Raw genomic sequence first — 19,757 nt, forward strand, 5'->3', positions numbered from 1 at the left:
GAAGACCGAGTCTGGTGACTGTTCCTATGAATAAGTACTTAATCGTTTTATTTCTTTTAATTTCCAATGATATACAATTTAATCCTGGTCCAGTCAACAAGAAGAAGTGCACTATTTGTGAGAAAACTATAAGAAGGAATCAACAAGATATTGGATGTGATGGCTGCCTGCAGAAGTTCCACTTGAAATGTGCGACTTTAAGTTATACTGGTCGAAAGAAAAATCCCAAGCCAGTGGAATGGAGGTGTTTTAACTGCGTATTTCCTTTTAGTGATTCTTTCATGGAGGAAATTGTACAAGATTCTTCTACAATTAATATTCATAACCAAGAAGTACAATATTCAAATTCATCTCAAGATTCATTTGTGGACTCCCAACCTCGCATCATCACCTCTAGACAAAAGGATAGTCGCGGCCTTCTGATCCTGCATTTAAATGTGAACAGCTTGCAAAATAAATTTGAAGAACTGGAAACTCTAATTCAACATGATTTTCGAGCGTAAGTAGCATTGTTGACAGAAACCAAAATAGACTCTTCGTATCCCAACAGCCAGTTTAAAATAGAAGGATATAATATGTATCGCAACGACCGAACCAAAGGAGGCGGAGGGATTATGGCTTACTTTTCTTCTAATCTACCATCAAAGAAATTAAAACTACCAAGAAAATTCACCACAATTGAATCTCTTGCAATCGAATCTAAGTTTGGCAGTCATGATGTGGTTGTGCTGTTAATATACAGACCTCCAAAGGCGTCTGGCCAAGACTACTACCTTCGACTGGAAAAAGAACTTCACGATATTGTTACATGGGCGTCCCTTCAGAAGCAGTTTATTGCCATTACTGGCGATCTGAACCTGGATCGACTAAGACCAAACACTAGGGAAGGAAAGATTCTGTGTGATTTGGAAGATGTATTGGGACTCACCTCATTAATAAATCAGCCAACCAGAATTACCGAGAACAGTCAGACACTGCTCGATGTCATCCTTACTAACAAACCTCATCTCATCAAGGAGAGTGGAATTTATAACCCTGGAATCAGTGATCATTCACTGGTATATAGTCTTATGACTGAAGCCGCTATTCGTCATCCTAGTAAAACCATCTCCTTCAGGTCTTTCAAGAACATCAATGTGGACGATTTTCATCAGGACTTGCAAGCTGCACCATGGCATGTCGGGGAGATATTTGAGTCAGTAGATGACCAGTATTCGTACTGGAACTCCCTGTTTAATAACATCTTACAAGATCATGCACCCCTTAAAAGGATGAAAGTCAGAGCCAAGGACGTGCCCTACATGACTACAGAATGGAAACGTGCTATAAGAAAAAAACGCAGATACGCGAAAGAACTTGCAAGGAATCCCACGAACGAAAATTATAGAGAGAGAAATAAATGGAGAAACATAGCCACCAAGCTTCGACGCAAGGCGATAAAGGAATACTGGAAAGTAAAGACGGAAGACTTCAATAAGAATCCCAGAGAGTTCTACAAAGTATTTAGGCCGTTTATCGATAGTAAGAGCCAAGGAACTGATAACGGTGTGATTAACTTGGAAGTCGATGAAAACATCATGAAAGATCAAACCCAAGTAGCTAATCATTTCGCAGACTATTTTGCTACAGTGGCCAATGAAATTGGTGATAGACAAACGCTCTCGCTCGCACAAGAACAACTAAAAGATCACGTCAGCGTGCAGACTATAAAAGACAACAAAAGAGTAGTCAATGGCCCGGCATTCGAGTTCAGCGAAATCAACGAAGCTGAGGTTACCAAAGCACTCAATGCATTGAATCCTAAGAAAAGTATGGGACATGACTTAATACCCCCCCAGGTTCTTAAGATGGCAAGTGATGTACTAGCACCTTCACTAACCAGCATATTCAATGCATGCATCAAGTCCAAGGGCTGGCCCTTAGAATGGAAGAAAGGTATTTGGGTACCTGTCTTCAAGAAAGATGATCACTTAGATGTCAAGAACTATAGACCAATAACATTGTTGAGTGCCATAGACAAAGTCTTTGAGCAGCTTATAAGCAATCAAGTATCAAACTTTATGGAGCCTCGTCTCTGTAAGACCATGACTGCCTACCGAAAAGGTCACAGCTGCGAAACAACGCTAATTTCCCTGGTAGAAGATTGGAAGAAAGCTGTGGATGATAAGGGCACTGTAGGGGTGCTTTCAACCGATATGTCTAAAGCTTTTGATTCCCTACACCATCCCTTATTATTGAGTAAACTGGAAGCTTATGGATTCTCTGCTGATGCTACTTCTTTACTGCGATCTTACTTCCTTGAAAGACAATGCAAAGTGTGTATCACTACATCCTCATCAAGTAAGTGGGTCGAGGTCGAAAGAGGTTGTCCACAAGGGTCCAATCTTGGTCCATTGTTATGGAATGTTTTTCAGAATGATTTACCATTCAGTGTCAACAAGGGAAAACTGATGATGTATGCTGACGACCATCAACTCTATTCTACCGGGAAGAATGTCAGGCAAGTTCAAGATACTCTTAACGAAGAGGGCAAATCTATATCTGACTGGTACCAGGTTAATCAGCTGAAAGGTAACCTTACGAAATATCAAGTGCTGAGCATTGGTTCCAAACAACAGGATAAAGTATTGGACGTCACAATGATGAACACAAGCATCAAGCAAGACAAAGTGCTGAAAATACTTGGAGTATCCATTGATGAGAACATGGATTTCAGTCATCATGTTAGCTCAGTGTGTAAAAGAGCTGCCAAGAGAGTCGGTGTCCTAACTCGTCTTCGTAACATGTTACCTGTAAAAGCAAAGCTAAAGATATACAAGACTGCCATACTGCCAATAATGACCTACTGTCACACAGTATGGCATCATTGTCGTGCTTCGGATAGGAGAAAGTTGGAGCGTGTTCAGGAGCGAGCCCTAAGAGCTGTGTACCGTAAGAGGACTAGTGATTATGCAACACTTTTGAAATGGGCTAACCTAAGTACTCTGAACGATCGTAGATTACAAGATATAGCTATACTTATGTATAAAGTTAAAAATCGTTTAAGCCCTTGCTATGTTACTGACTTATTTAATCAGTCCAGTTGCAGATATAATCTTAGGAATTCTGACTTCATCATACCAAGATTTAATACAGTCAATTTCGGAAAACACAGCATAAGATATCTCGGACCAGTTTTATGGTCTAAGCTTAAGAGGAACGTTAAGTCATTAGATACCCTAAGTAAATTTAAAAGACACATAAGAACACTTAACTTAGGTGACCTCATGAGTGATAATTGCCAAAACTGCCTCTTATGCGCTACCTAGTAAGCGTATCGATCTGAGTATCGAACACATGTAAATTAGGATCAGTTGGGGGTGGGAATTATCTTACAGTTACTATGGGGTGGGGTAAGGATTTAGCTTGTAGTTTACACAAAAGTGTAAGAATAATGGGTATATTTAGTCGGAGGGGTGGGATATTACCGTAAATTAGATAATTGTAAATATCATATAGGGGTTGTTTTAAGGGTTGGAAACAATGGATAAGATTTTTATTGGTTTTATAGGGTTCTAGATAGGTGTCCCCAATTAGTTTATTTTGTTATAAGCTAGAACGACATGACACAGTAATAAAGTTTATTATTATTATTATTTTATTAATCACATCAGCAGGGCTTTCAGTATGTATTCGACCCCGCCTAGACCTTCTACGTTGGTTGCCACACAACGACTACCTACTTTTACTGTGTTGGTTACGTGCCTTCTCAATCTTTGACGGCTTAACTTTGCAGTAGTAATGAGGCTTTTCTTAGCGTTTCCGTGCTTATGTGGCTTTATATTGTGTTCTTCGCCAGTAAATGTGTATTGCAAAAATATCAAATTATTGGAATTATTGCATATTTGATCTCTAATGTTTTTCACGTACACAATCGCCTATTTAAAATGGCTGGGTACTCCTTGTGATGGAAATACTTTTTTACCAGAAAATATTGAGTTTTTATCATATCTTTTTGAGCTATTTTTTGTAGCACTGTATTACATTGCATGTGTTCTACTGGCCAGTGGGTCATTGGTTTGACAACTGAAAAGCTAAACCAGTGGTTTTTATGCCCTATGCCCAATTTTAGCCGGTTTTCTTAATTTTAAGAATTCAAAAATTAAGAAAAATCCTCGAAATCGTCTGACGTTTAGCACAAGCCACAAACTCTAAAAGAAAAGAAAAAGGATTTTTTTTAAAATTATTTCATTTCTATATAAAATACGATCGATGCAAAACCCCATTCTAGAATAGAGATTGGGCTGCCTGTGGAAAGTTGTGTGGTCGAGAGATCCTGGAACCTAGTATAACAGCAGCAGGTCGGTTGTCAAAACAAGCTCCAAGTGAAAGATGGCGAGAGATGGATTCTCCACAAGAAATCGCTCTTCGCATCAGAAATCGTAGCTCTCACTCCAAAGACGCAAGCAGGGGACCTCTAAAGGCTACACATCCTCTGCCTTCCAACCAGAGGCGTTTCAGTGAAGGTAAGAATCGTTGCAAAGTATTTTTCGCTCCCAAATCAAATTAGCTTATTTAAACTTAATCTTGATATTACGTGATGCCGATCAGCCCCAAGTTCTTACTGTTCATTTGTTTAATGTTGTGCCGAAGCTCATTTTGATAATTACCCAGTAGATAATTTTCTTCGATAGCGAAAACAATCAATTTATCGCTTAATTTAGAGTTAAACATGAGGAAGAATTTGAATTTGTATCCTCAATACTTTGCAATTTATTCTATTTTGAAGTGGCGAAGCGGCTAGCTGCATGATTGTGCCCTTGCTAGCCAAATGGCTTGATTAAGAAAAATAAAAACGTTCATGGGCAAAAAATTTTACTTTCAAAAATATTTTTAATTTTGAAAAACCCGCTTTATCAAATAAAGATATATATCAAATAGACGACTTGCACTAACAACTAGGTCATGCTGACTCTACCTCCCTTAAAACGAGCAGTTTCGTCAAATTAAAAAACAGAAATGAAAATAGCATTTCGGCATTTGTAGGAAGGTGAAATTTCAGCTCATAGTAAGCGAAACAGGAGAAATGGCATTAGATAATGATATGAAATTGAATGTTTTATAAGGATTTGTATGGGAAAATGAGCTGGATGGCAGAAGCTTACCAGCAAGCAATTTTCCCATACAAATCCTTGTAAAAATATTTGATTTTATATTTAATGTCATTTCTTGTAAAGTCAACATTTCGAGCTGAAACTTTCCCCTCTTACTAACGTTGAGGTACTCTTTTCATCTCTGGAGTTCATTTTGAGTAATTTTCTCATTTTAAGGGGGATGGGGTTTTGTGACCTGTTAGTGCAAGTCGTCTGTTCCATGGAAGTTCACCTTTTTTGTGGTACTACCAAAGAGTAGAGTGTCTTTTTTAAAACAAACCAGAAGTTTCAGTGGCATTGCACCACAGGTTTAGTGATGTAACAGTTAGGAATGTTGTACGAAACATGAAGAATGTGATTGTGACTAATCCTACTGAACACGGTTTAAAAATGCAGAAAGATAGCAACTTAAAATGTTTGAAGTCACAAAGAAAGGATGAAAATTTGTTTGAAGAAAAGCACTCACCACTGAATTAAGTTTTGAAATATATATTTCATTCCATGCAAAATATTTTTAGCACTAAAAAACTAATAATCAGATCTCAGATCAGATTTGCTACTGTTTCCTACAACATTCCTTACCCTCTATGTCACTAAACCTGTCGTGCCATGACTGCCCCCTGTCCTGTAGTGGCTTGCCTGAATGACAAATTAATCAGCATAATGTAATCAACTTTTCCAGATAACGTTTTGTACGGCAGGCGGTATATCATTTCATATCACATATCACATATCACATATCATATAATACCATGATCACCTCGGGATCCATTGTTTTTGGAGGGACGTTTAATCACTAACATCCCTCCCTCATGAATGACATGAAGGAAATTTAGAAACTAAAAATCCCTCATCCATATGAATGAGGAACGATTACTTACTAATCGTCCCTGATCCATATGAATGAGGGATATTTAGAAACTAAATATCCCTCATGTTATTCATGAGAGGTTGTCCCTCATGTAACATAATCATCGGGACACCGAGTGTGAGGATGTATACCACCCTGCCACAGGCTTTATTCAATGTGGGATAGAGAAATTGGTCTTAGAGTGGGATTCTACACGCTAGGACAAACTTTGCGCATGTGTTATAATGGGCTAAAATTACCAACTTGTTACAATCTAATGTTTTACACAAATGTTAATTTTCTCAGTGCAAGGGCAGCCTTCACACATTCGCAAAGCCATTTTGAAACAAAAAGCAAGAAGTTAACGTTTATTCAACCACTTTATTGATTTTTCACACGTCTTATTTAGAACTGATTGTAATAATAAATGTTTAATTTTTCCAATTGAACGTTACTTGTTAATATTAATGTTTATGCTAAAATTGGCTAAATTCGCTCCTTGCATATTAATGCCACCCAAATTAATTGCTGTCGCTCCGATTTCTTCCACCTCTTTACAAGTCTGCACATTATTTTCTTGGGAGCTGCATTCATCTGTAGCTGCTGTAATAAGTGAATTGGATACGATATTAATATCATTTGGATCTTCTCGCTGATATGTTCTTACATCTTTGACGGACCGGTGGCCACTTCTTTACATTATTAGCTTTTCTGTTAGGCCAGCTTTGTACATTCTTGTAATGCCAGTCGCTTGCCCAGAATGATTTGAAAAATTTCCTTATATTGTGGCCCATGGGACTTTTTTCAAACCATACCTCGCTGCCGTAGCTCCACTTAGCTTTTGGACATAGATAAAAGGCTGGCACTGGAATATTCTCTGGGCTGCAAAATAATATAATATATATTATATACGATATATATTCCTATTACCATTTAATCATAAATCGATAAATACTCACCATTTACTCACATAGAAATTGTAGATAAATGTGAATGATCTTTCCTTCGATGGATCCTCTAGATGTTTCACTTCCTTTCTTGCTACCTTTCTTCTTTTAAGGCCACCTTGGTTGGTCTTTGACACTTTTTCTTTAAAGATTACCATCATCAAGCCGTCCTGCTGTTCTTCAAAGATAAACTGATCATGAGATAAATCACGTTGTTCTCGTCCACCTCTCAAGATAGATTATTTTCCTGAGAGAAACATTGATGCGTTGATTACAGCATCTGGAGAATGTGTTCCAAGTACACCTTTCTTCCACATATCTTCCTCCTCCATGACAGACATGCCACATGCCACATGCCACATGTCACATGCCACATGTCACATCACATCACATCACATCACAACACATCATATCATATCATATCACATCATATATAATGTTTAGTCTTATTTGTTGAAATTGAGTTTAATTAATTCCTTGACATCACAAGTAAACTGTTGGATTTGATACATTTTGTTGCATTGACTGTGACAATGATTGTTGAGTGTGATTTTGGTCACTTTTGAGCTCTAACATCTTAGTGAGTGAGTGAGTGACACATTTGCATATTCAGGCCCCTCACAATAACTTGTTTCTACGCTTTGCGTAACCATGAGTTATAAAGGATATGTAGAAAGTTGGTATTAGGTTATGGAAATAGAAAAGAGTATAATGGTAATAGAAAATAGATGGAAGATTTCTGTATACATATACCTCATGAGATTAGGCACTATACCAACAACATGACCAAAATATGTATTAAGTAGTACTTATTAATAAGTTGAATTCCGTGCAAGGAAACCCTGGAAAGATTGGATTATGTTCATCATATATGCATGGACATTACATACAATATTATTATAGTATAACTACAGGCTCGGAAGATAACACATCCTTAGTCTTAATAATTCATGATATCAAAGACAATATCATCCAATAACTGTTTATTACCTGCTGAAAATATTACGTAATGTACTCAGGGATATTTCAAAATTCTGAGAGACTTTTTCTTTGGGGGGGCTATGGGCTTTAGTTTCTGTTTTAAAATTTTAGTAATAGCAATGACTGAAATGTATTTTTTATATCTAAATCTTTAGTTGTGCCAAGAGAGAAAAATCAATCTCAAAGTGGCCGTAGATCGTCCTCTGGAACTCCAGTTACTGGTACTGTTTCTCCACCAAGTAATTCAACATGCAATGATGTTCAAGCAATGAAACCGATATCTTTTTCAAGGTCACTGAACAATGAAGGACGTAGTCTTTCAGCACGTAGAGCTGTTATGCTACAAAGGCAAAATGCAACAACGGTAGATCCAGATACTGATACAGAACATGTAAGAATTGATAAAAATTTTCTTCATTCTCCACCAAGACCTCCCTCCCAACCAAGACCAAAGTCGGTAAAAGGAAGACCCAGATCAGGTTCCCGTCCTCTATCTGGGGGGCAACCAGTTGATGTCACACCCCCTTCACATTCTCCTGTCTCTTTTTCCAAGTACAAACCCCTACCTTGCATTGGATCAAAGCCATCTTCTGGGTCAAGTTTGAGTGACCATAGTTATAAGGCAGTTACACAACATGACAATCAAACATTTGAAAAGCCATCCAACAAAGGAAATGAGTTGTCAATTTTACCAAATGAACCATCAGAAAAAGAACCAAACACAGTCCACTTGGCTATCAAAGTTCTTGATGGAACAAGACATGAACGTTGGTTCAGAATGTCTGATCCTGTTGCAGATATTTTTGCTTTTGCAGAGTCAGTCATGGGAGAAAAACTCCCTGAAAACTGTCAAATATGTACTAATGATTTGCCAAGAAGAACTTTTAGAGATCAATCACAAACATTAGAAGACATTGGCGTACAGTCCAGAACAGTGCTCTATATCCAGCAACTATAAAAGCATTTGATAAATCATATTAACTAATTTCAATAAAGTTAGTCACCAAAACCCTACAAGGGTATCTTATATATATGCATGCAATTGAGATGCTCACAGGACATGAACTTTGACTGCATAGTAAAAGATGTTAAGTCTATCATATATAGCAATCAAGTGGTTGAAACCTGTAAAATGTATAATATATCCCGGCTTGTACAAATGTTCGATCCTATATGAATCTTTAAATTAAAGCACATATTTGGTATGGTAGCTTAAGGTATCAGGAGGGGATCTGGTCCCCTTATAGACCCTATACGCGTTTTTTTACGTCAGATTTTTCAGGGATTTTACGACTACATTTTGCCGTAAAGGCATACATTTTCTGAAAGCTAAATAAACGTAGTTTTCGAAAATCCATTTTGAATTGGTGTCCACAAAAAAAAAAAAAAAATTGACATGCCTTTCCCAGCTATCAAAAAATCCTTTCGTAAAAAATCAGTTTTACCGACGCTTCCAGTGCAATAGGTTTTGGGGCACTCGTGCATTAGGCTCACTCGAAAATTGCAATATTAGAATTTTATCCCATTGTAACTGCCTACTTTTTGAAAAAATTTTAAACTTTTTTTAGAACTATATTCTTTTAAAGTGAAATTTAATGCTGATTCCAAATATGAAAAGAATGGGGTGTCCCGAGCTTGTCGAGATAATCGGTTTTTAATTGATGCATACTCGCAAGCTTTTGAAGTGATCAGAAAAAAATTAAGATTCATAAGATAATAGTTATTTGCAGATGATTGCACGAATCACGGCTAGTGAATCATTTTACAATATTACGTGAATATTTTCGACAAAAAGACAAAGAAATACATCGATTCGTCATATTTTGTCGTTTTATTTCGGTACTCTTAAAAAATCTCATCAAGTCGAACAAAAATCCCTACAAAAATCAATTTTTTCATGTATTAGAAAAATTAACTTTTTTTAGGAGTTTTTTCGAATAAGCTATTAAGAAATAGAGAGTCCCGTGCAAAATTTGAGGGTTTTGCGTTGAACGGCTCGGAACGTGTATGGTTCTTCAATAAAATCTTGTAGATTGTTCAGCGGTTTTTGCGAGTGCGCACACATCGTGGGCTCAAATCGAACGTTCAAAAGTAGGCAGCCACCTTAGTCTGTATACCTGTGGGGTCATGAGATGCAGAACTGGGCCCGGTTGTACGAAGCTTGGATAGCGCTCGTCCGGTGGATAAATCGTAATCCAATGAATAAGGCGATGCTGTTATCCAATAAATCTATCCACTGGACGGATTTTTCCATTGGATAGCGCTATTCAGGCTTCGTACAAACGGGCCCTGCTGTATTTTGTTCTTTACTTTAAATCAAGTTCTGGTGCACGTCATTAACTGACATGCAATCTTGCAAAGATAAGAATCTAATGTTCTTTGTCCGGAAGTTAGAAGATAAGGTATTCTTCGAGTTACGATTTTCGAGTTACCGCACTTCGAGTTACACACTTTTCGAGTTACGCGCTCCGCAGAAACCTTCCCGGTCACCCTGGCCGGACCCTGGGTGGCCTCCCTGTGACCAGCTTATCAGGGCCATTGGGCTTTGTAGTCTTATTTCACGTTTCAATGATTTTATTGAAATTTTTGATGAATCTCCATACATTTCCTTATAACAGGACACCACAGAAACCAAGCTTGGGCTACCTGTGATTCAATATGCTTAATTAATTTTCGAACGCCAGGCGAGGTGCTGTAGGGGGGAGGGTTGGTCAACTATATCTATTTTTTAGTTTGCTGGATTGCACCATACCAACGCAATCGGGACGGTTTTACGTCAAAGATTAATCCAAATAAAATGTTCTAATTATTCATAAAATATAGTTTTTCTGTCACAAAGCCACTCCCGAACAAGTTCATGTAATGTGTGAGGTCTGCCATAATTTATTACAAGGAACAATTCCCATATCAGAAGGGCAAAAGGAAAGATTGAGACCGCACAAGGATGACATAGGAGAGTTAGCTCATGGATCAATACCATTTAAGGCCAAGAAAAAAATTCTGATTCAAAAAGGCGAGGGCTTGGTGGGGGAGGTAGCTTACCTCCTCTAATGAGCGCTCTGAGTCTTTTACTGCTATAAAAAACCCAGCCAAATCCCAAGAACTTCATTTTACTAGTAGAGGTCATCATGAAGAGAAGAAGAGTTTCAAAAGAAGAATCTACAGAACTCGAGCTGAGCGAAGATTCCTCTAGCGAGTAGGAGCAATTTTCGAAATCGGATGAGAATAAAATCAATTGAATGGCACGACAGCTCCCTAAAAGCATACCGCGACAAAAGGCACATGATTTACTACATAGCATGATAGCAGCCAAAGATATTTTGTATTGAAATTCCCATGGAGAAATGACTCACCACTAGCCAACATGAAAGATTTAATCGAGTATGCTTTGTTACCTTACAACCCAGAAGTTAACGCCCCAAGAGGGCTTAAGACTTTTACCAGTGGATTGGCAGAGCTTGATTTGGACAAGAATCTTATTCGCAACAAAATACTATTGGCAGATCTGATTGCCAGGCAACCAGAAGATAACTATGATGTTTAATAATGAAAAGAGCTGTAACTAAACTTTTTTGATTTCACATGCATTGAGCGTTTTATGAATAAAAGTTGTTCCTTGGGCAAGTCATGTAATTGTTTGTTTTTTGATGAGTCAACTTCGTAGAACTCAATTAGGGTGAAACAAAAGCATAAATTAAAAAGAGTCTAATCCTTTAACAATAGGCTTTGTGACAGAAAACTATATTTCATAAATAATTAGAACATTTTATTTGGATTAATCTTTGTCGTAAAACCGTCCCGATTGCGTTGGTATGGTGCAATCCAGCAACTAAAAAATAGATATAGTTGACCACCCCTCCCCCTACAGCACCTCACTTTCCGGAGCACTGTCATTACAAGGGTGGATCCACGATCCACCTGGCGTAGAACCGGTGTTTCATATCTACTAAAAACGTCGTACTGCATTTCCGTCTGGTGGGGCAGCATCGTAATCATTATGATGCTTTTGGCATTTTGGTTGCCCACACCTTTGTTTTGCGATTATCTAATCGATTACTAAATATGAATCTCTCGTCATGTTATTATGAATGAAAGCGGCTTTGGGGTTTTACTGTTAGCCATTTTAACTCCAACACGTTGTTTAATTGTATTTTGTAGCATTTGGTCCAGTAAACGAGCTTGTGTAATGCAGCACACATTTTACTATCAAAAGTTTACACTTAGTTTGTAACGAAGCATTGAAACATAAAAATGAATAAACAATGCATCTGAACATTTTTTTTTCGAGCGCGTCTTTGTTTTCTTGTATACTTTCCATATATCGTTGATATGTATAAATATTCTTACAAGGGAGAAAAGGCCAGTCGCAATCTTGCAAATACAACATGTTTTCAACTCCCGAAAAACCTTGACCAAATGATAAATTTGTGAGACCTAACCCTCCGATTACCAAATTTTTGCGCTTGCGCATGTCCTAGCTGAAACACCTCTTTGCAAGGACATTGGTACTGGATCTAAGACGGATACTCCCTTCAGTCCTAGTGAATTAGATACGCTGGTGGGTGACTATAACTCGACCTTGTCACATATCATTGATGTGCACGCTCCGCTGAGTACAAAGACTATCATTGCTAGACCTACTGTACCGTGGTACAATGAGGAGATTCACAAGGCTAAACGCATGCGCAGAAAGGCGGAAAGGCAATGGAGGAAGACTAAGAGGGATACTGACTTTCAGTTGTTCAAAAGAAGACGAAATCACGTGATGTATCTTCTGAATGAAGCGAAACGGAAATTCTTTATAGACTTTGTGGAAGAAAACAGCAGTGATCAAGGGAAGTTATTTCGTACGTCCAAAAGGCTGTTGGGAAATACTGATACATTGTCATTTCCGGATTATGAAGACAAGTCTAAACTGGTGAATGATATTGGGAGCTTCTGCCTTTCGGCCTTTGAGTGACAATGATATCTTGTCACTGATCCAGAAGTCATCGAAGAAGTTCTGTGGCCTCGATCCAATGCCTACTTCACTTGTTGTTGAATGCTTGGATCAACTTTTACCAGTCATTAAGAAGATGGTTAATCCATCCCTGCTCTTTGGACATTTTCCTAACCACTGGAAAGAAGCACTTGTCGTCCCGCGCTTCAAGCAAGATGGTATCAATGACTTTAATAATCTTCGTCCGGTTAGCAATTGGCAGTATACATCTAAGCTAACAGAACGCGCAGTTTGTGACCAAGTACACTGTCATTTGATCAAATATGACCTCTATCCTATGTTACAGTCAGCTTATAGGAAAGGCCATAGCACCGAGTCAGCTCTTCTTAAGATACACAATGATATTTTAATGGCAATGAATCGTCAGCATGTGGTACTATTGGTGTTACTTGATCTGAGCGCGACGTTTGACACGGTGAATCATTCCGTTCTCCTATCACGCCTTAGTACGAGCTTTGGGATAAAGGGAACAGCTTTGAAATGGTTTGCTTCCTATTTAACGGATCGGTTCCAGCGCATCTCTCTCGATGGAAATTGTTCTGATGCAATCCAACTAGAGCAAGGCGTTCCACAAGGGTCCTGTCTAGGTCTTATGCTGTTTACTTTATATGCCAGTAAATTGTTCGAGGTGGTCAAGAGACATCTGCCTAGTTTGCACGCCTATGCAGACGACACGCAATTATATCTTGCGTTCAAGCCTGACAGTGCCTTGAGTACTGATGAAGCCGTCGCTACTATGGAGCTCTGTGTGCGGGAGATCAGAACGTGGATGCTAAGTGATAAACTCAAGATCAATGATAGCAAGACCGAGTTTACCATAATTGGTACACGCCAGCAGCTGGCTAAGGTTCACGTAGATTACCTCAAGCTTGGAAAGGCTCGTGTGCAATCTGTGAGCTCAGTAAAGAATCTTGGAACTTGGTTTGATCGCAAGTCTTCAGGAGCATATAAATAAAACTTGCAAAGCAGCTTACTTTCATCTTACAAATGTTAGGCGCATAAGGAAATATTTGAGTAATGAAGTGACACAAACACTTTTTCATGCATTAATTATAGGGCGCTTAAGGCCTATTTACACGGCACGATTTGCCGCGCGCGACTTGACGTATACGGCAAAATTAGCTCAAAATCGGGTCGTGTAAATGGTCCTACGACAGACGTACGCAGCCTCAAGACTTTTTGTAGCATTTTAAACTCTGGCTTAAAACCCTACGACATGCCGTAGGAAAATGACGTAAATATGACGATTTTGACCGAGATTGGGACTGGAACTAGTTGATTCCAAAACAAAATGGCGGATTTCCATGAAAACGTCTTTAACGGTTATTAAACACGAAGTGCAAAAATTCTAAATGTTCTCATCAAATGACAAGGTAGACATGATCATTTACTGCACTTCTCAACTGTGTATGGTGGCATTTTACAAAAAGAAACATTTGCTGTAATGACGAGTAAATTGCTCGCGTTTTTTTCGTGCCGCGTGCGACAAGTTGTGCTCGTGTAAATGGTACCAAAATTTGCCGTATACGTCAAGTCGCGCGCGGCAAATCGTGCCGTGTAAATAGGCCTTTAGATTACTGTAATGGTATTCTACATGGATTTCCAGCAACGAACATTGCGAAATTACAAAGAGTCCAAAATTCAGCAGCTAGGCTTATATATAGTATACCTAGATACTCTCATATTACACCAGTTTTAAACTTTTTGCATTGGTTACCGGTTAAATTTAGGATAGATTTTAAAGTTATCTTATTTACTTTTAAAGCAATTTATTGGCTTGCCCCAAGATATATATGTGAACTGGTTAGTATTAAGGATAACAATTCTTATAATCTTAGATTTTCTAAAGGTTTGCTTCTGCAAAGACATTAGGAGACATTAGGAGACCGTGCTTTTTCGGCGGCTGCTCCGAAGTTATGGAACAATTTACCACAAGAGATACGTAACGAGAGACATTTTAATAGATTCAAGACGTTGTTAAAGACCCACCTTTTTAGACTAGCTTTTAATTAGATTTTCTTTTACTTAATATTTACAAATTAGTTTCCCATTTGTTTTAACGTGTTGGGCCCGGTTTGGACGTGGAATTATTTGGACGTGGAGTTATTAAATCTTTTATATACTCTTTTGTAGTTTTTTAGAGATTTTATGCCTAGTATTTTAGTGTACCTATATGTAATGCGCAGTTGATCATATTAACATGTTAAAATGCGCAATACAAATAATAAACTATTATTATTATTATGATAATTAGAATGGGGGATTCATTTTTTCAACTCTATTAGTTGGTTCCTCGCAGATTCCTCTGCACAAAATTTGGCGTTGAATCCCACGAACTGATAGTATCGTCGACCAAACATTATCGTCGATTTTTGCGATTAGTAATTGCAATGAATCCTATGGTAACGAAACTTGGTGCGATGGGTGAACTTTGTGATGTGAGTCATCTGACCACGTGATATGACGTCACGTCACATACCATGTGACTTATTAAAGAACCAACATTATCGTTGGTTCATTAGTCGCATGTAGAGCTCGCTGGATGTTTTCCTCCCGCGCTGCTTAGCGATTATCTTGCGAGCCTTTCTGTCTACCTTCCTGAGGTCTGTGATTGTCCAGTGCTACGACCATATCTGGTAGGTCATCGCCGGTAGAGCAAATTGATTTGAGGCAATCACACGATTGTAATCCGAAAGTGGACTAGACCAGATCACTGACACCGTTTCGTAGTAATGTCTTAGCTGTACTATTCAGGGCTAGGTTGTCTTCCTGTTTAACTATTTGAGTAAAAGTCCCAGAAACTTGTACTGCTCATCCTCTTCCAGATTCTTCAACACCGTCGAGACATCTATCTATACGTCATCTGCATCGTGGGCTTCCGCTTCTTTCTTAACATTGACCGTCGTGCCTTTCTTAGGATTTACATCGTGAAGTCCCAGATCTTTCATTGCTGACACCGTTGATTTCAGTACGGTGTTCATTTTGCTATTTGTTGCCGCAAACATCTAGTTCAGGTCGTCTATATATAGTAGTTGCGTTACTCAAGCACCTATGGGCTTCGATAATTTGCATCCTTCTGCGGATTTCTATAACTGTGCCACTGGATTTAGGCATAGGGTGAAAAGACTTGGGCACAAAGCATCGCCTTTCGGAAGTCGTTTGTTGAATTTAATGACGTCTGATTGTTCATAACCTCTTTTTGTTCTCATAGCTATTCTAGTGTTCCAACACGAACTCAGACAACGAATTACCTTGTTCAGCCACGTAGGGAAGCGGTGCACTACCATTATTTCCTTCAACGAATCGTGATCAATTGAATCATACGCGTTCTTTACATCAATCCACTGACGCCATAAGATTACACTTTCTTCGCTGACAGTCCTGCGTAACCATTTTATCTATCAACAAGCTGTCGATTAATTCACTACATTCCTTTTTTGCGCCCCTTTGCTCCAATTCCATAATCATTGGGATAAGAGAAGTTTTTCCCGCTGAGAACCATAGAGGGTACTCTTGTCGGCCTTCCATTTTCGCTTGGAAGGCTTTGGTCACTAACGTATGAAGCATATGCGCTCTTTTCCACCAGTAATTTACCAACCTGTCTGGTCCGGGTACACTCCAGTTTTTCTTCTTTTGCATGGTCTTTATTCCACTTGTATAACTGTTAGAATAACTTTATTATCCGCAGGGGGTGGGACTTGGTCATTTATAGCCCTTTTGACTTCTCCTAACCAATCAACATTGCAGTTACCTGTTCCTTTTCCCTCCCAGAGAACTCGCCAAAAACTACTCGCCTGATCAATACAGTTTCAAACATGTAATGCTTCGTTTCGTTATTTTCAATGTTCCTTCTTTGGTACTTTGGCAAAGCTTCATCATCTATGTTTTCACTTGTCATGTCATTAAAGCTCTCATAGACGCGTCCATGGTCAAGAAGAAATTTCCTGTTGATTTTTCTTGTTTCCCGTAGAATCGCACCTTAGCTCTAGTTTCTATTTCTCCATATAGGCTACCAAATTTGCCACTGGGATAGTCTTGTCTTCCTCTTTTCCTTTCTTTTTGGGATCTTTCTATTTTCCCCGGCCAATCTTTGCAATTCCGCTTTAATATTTATACTTCTACTATTAATACGAATTCTAAGGTATTGCTTTAGCATTTGATGAAGACATGTTCAACTAATTTGGCAAATAAAAGTAGCCAGTTATAGGATCTGTACTGAACCCGAAATTACTCCAAAGTACTGCAGTATTTTGGCGAGTATCTCTAAATTTCTTGAAGAATTTAGAAAATACATAACGTTAAAAGGTATGACGAACTCTTCTAAGTAAAATTATTTTTTCAATTTTAAAAATATTAATTTTAGCTGTTAAATAGAGGATATTACATGAGAGCTTGGAGATACGAAATTTATCTTCTCGTGTCGAAAATCTCTCACTCGTTTGCTGCACTCACTTGTGAGAGATCTTTTCAACACTCGAAGATAAATTTCGTATTTCCGCGCGCCCATGTAATATTCTGTTTATTATATATTTATGCATAAAATCAACTTAATAAGCTATTTATCACTATAAAAAGTTTTTATTCATAAACTAATAACTTAATTACACATGGTAACGATATTTTCACATGTGAAAACAACATGTTATTCTCACTGAATGAATTAGCGCGGAGCAGTATAAATTAACCCGAAACACGTGCTTCGTCGCATTACCTCGCAGGCGAAGGCGAAAGGAGAACGAATACACCTTTTCTACTACGGCGGGCACTACTCATGGGTTAAACATATTAGCAGACTGTTTTACAGACACACCAAGCATAAAGGTAAGAAATACTTCTGCGATTGCTGCTTATTATCGTTTACCCCCTTAAAGTCCCTAAAGGAACACGATGAGATTTGCCGCGGAGTCGAAGAAGTGGCGCAACGGATCCAGATGCCCACAGATGAGAACCTATCGTACTCAGACCATCAAAAGCAGATGCAGGTGCCTTACGTGATATATGCAGACTTTGAAGCGTTGATAACTAAGGAAGAGCAGAAAAGTGGTGCCACGAATAAGGTGGGATTACACGAGATCTGCTCTTTTGGTTACATAGTAGTCAGATCAGACGGTAAGGCCGACCCTCCTGTGATTTACCGAGGTAAGAACGCAGCTAATAAGTTTCTAGAAGCATTGCGAGAAGAGGAGGAAGAGATAAGAGAACAATTGAGACGCCCAAAGAAGATGGTATTTACCAAAGAGAACCAGGAGGCTTTTACCAAGGCAAAGAAATGCCACATTTGTCAACATACGCTTCTCCAGTTTGGAAGACGAGCCAAGAAAGCGTGGGACGAAGATGGAAAGTATCTAGGAGAAGCTCATTTTAAATGTGGTAGGTATGCAAGGAAGGGGGAAAAGCCCAACAAGCCTTCCACCCACTGCATTCATTGTCATAAAGCATTCGTTGAGGATTTCTATGTGGATAAGGTTAGAGATCACTGCCACATCACGGGTAAATACAGAGGGGCGGCTCATTGGAAATGCAATATAAACTTCAAAGTAGATCCAGAAATGGAAATGCTCGTATTCTTTCACAATTTAAGGGGTTACGACAGTCACTTGCTCTTACAAGGAACAGACGGCTCCGAAGTAAAGTGCATACCCAACAACAAAGAAAGGTACATGTCCGTAACTGTAGGCAAGCTGAAGTTCTTAGACTCGCAGCAGTTCATGGCGGACTCCTTAGCAAACTTGGTTAAATACAACACGGAGTTCCCCATTTCCAGTCAATACGGCGCGGAAAGGAAAGGAGTGTACCCATACGAGTACATGGACTCCTGGGATCGATTCAAAGAACCCCTACCACCCAAAGAGAGATTCTACAGCACCCTAAACGAGTCCGGCATAAAGGATGAGGAGTACCAGCATGCGTTAGATGTGTGGGAAAAGTACTCCTGTGAGAATATGGGGGACTACCACGACATCTACTTAAGGTCTGACGTCGTCCTACTAGCGGACGTCTTTCAAAGCTTCAGAAAGATGGCAATGAAATACTACGGGTTGGATCCAACGAACTTCTACACGGCTCCTGGGCTTAGTTGGAGTGCGCTGCTAAAGAAGACAAACGCGCAACTGGATCTCCTAACGGAATACGACATGTACCGCTTTATGGAAGACGGTATCCGCGGCGGCGTTTGTGGACCCAGCAGACGATACGCCAGAGCAAACAATCCCACGGTGGAGTGCGACCCGGAGAAGCCAACCACATACATCTTCTACTTAGGCGCAAACAACCTCTACGGTTGGGCAATGTCGCAGTACTTACCTGTACGCGACTTCGAATGGGACAACATAAAGCCCATAGAGTTTTACCTAAACGTAGGCAAAGAAGACGACAAAGGTTACGTGCTGGAGGTTGATTTGGAATACCCAGAGCACCTGCACGACGCACACGATGAGTTTCCCCTTGCCCCAGAAGCAATAGAAATACCATTTAAGCAGCTGAGTCCGCTGCAGAGGGAAATGTGTCCTGGTTACAAATCGTACAGGAAACTAACTATGAACCTGATGGACAAAAAGAAGTACGTGGTGCATTACCGCAACCTGCAGTTCTACGTGCGACACGGAATGAGAGTAACGCACATACACCGCGTTTTGAAGTTCACGCAGGAACCCTGGATGCGCTCCTACATTGACTTTAACACACAAAAGCGTATGCAGGCAAAGAATGACTTCGAAAAGAGCCTGTTCAAACTAATGAACAATAGCGTATTTGGTAAGACAATGGAAAACATCCGCAAGCGCGTAAGCATAAAAATAGCCAGCACCATAGAGGAAGCAGAAGCATACGTGTCACAGCCTGGATTCGTC

General features: G+C 39.2%; 2 protein-coding genes across 2 annotated transcripts; both read left to right on the top strand.

Annotated features, from left to right (window-relative positions):
* Positions 1 to 575: 575 nt before the first annotated feature.
* Positions 576 to 3,308, top strand: LOC148911238 (uncharacterized). The gene has a single exon (XM_089029922.1). It carries the CDS (start codon positions 576 to 578, stop codon positions 3,306 to 3,308), a length of 2,733 nt encoding a protein of 910 aa, XP_088886048.1.
* Positions 3,309 to 4,353: 1,045 nt separating this feature from the next.
* LOC116300082 (uncharacterized) lies at positions 4,354 to 9,263 on the top strand. The gene is made up of 2 exons (XM_031708846.2): positions 4,354 to 4,505; positions 8,066 to 9,263. Exons 1-2 carry the CDS (start codon positions 4,382 to 4,384, stop codon positions 8,866 to 8,868), a joined length of 927 nt encoding a protein of 308 aa, XP_031564706.1. The 5' UTR covers positions 4,354 to 4,381; the 3' UTR covers positions 8,869 to 9,263.
* The last annotated feature ends 10,494 nt before the right edge of the window (positions 9,264 to 19,757 follow it).

The sequence above is a fragment of the Actinia tenebrosa genome, unplaced genomic scaffold, assembly GCF_029948245.1.
Source record: "Actinia tenebrosa isolate PJP-AT-01 unplaced genomic scaffold, QUT_ActTen_1.0 PGA_scaffold14__42_contigs__length_11649687, whole genome shotgun sequence".
Lineage (NCBI taxonomy): Eukaryota > Metazoa > Cnidaria > Anthozoa > Actiniaria > Actiniidae > Actinia > Actinia tenebrosa.

Bases quoted from the DNA above. Each gene is read 5' to 3' on its own strand.
- LOC116300082 (XM_031708846.2), top strand. From the start codon at position 4,382: ATGGATTCTCCACAAGAAATCGCTCTTCGCATCAGAAATCGTAGCTCT. The intron at 4,506-8,065 runs GTAAGAATCGTT...CTAAATCTTTAG, and splicing joins CCAGAGGCGTTTCAGTGAAG to TTGTGCCAAGAGAGAAAAAT.
- LOC148911238 (XM_089029922.1), top strand. From the start codon at position 576: ATGTATCGCAACGACCGAACCAAAGGAGGCGGAGGGATTATGGCTTAC.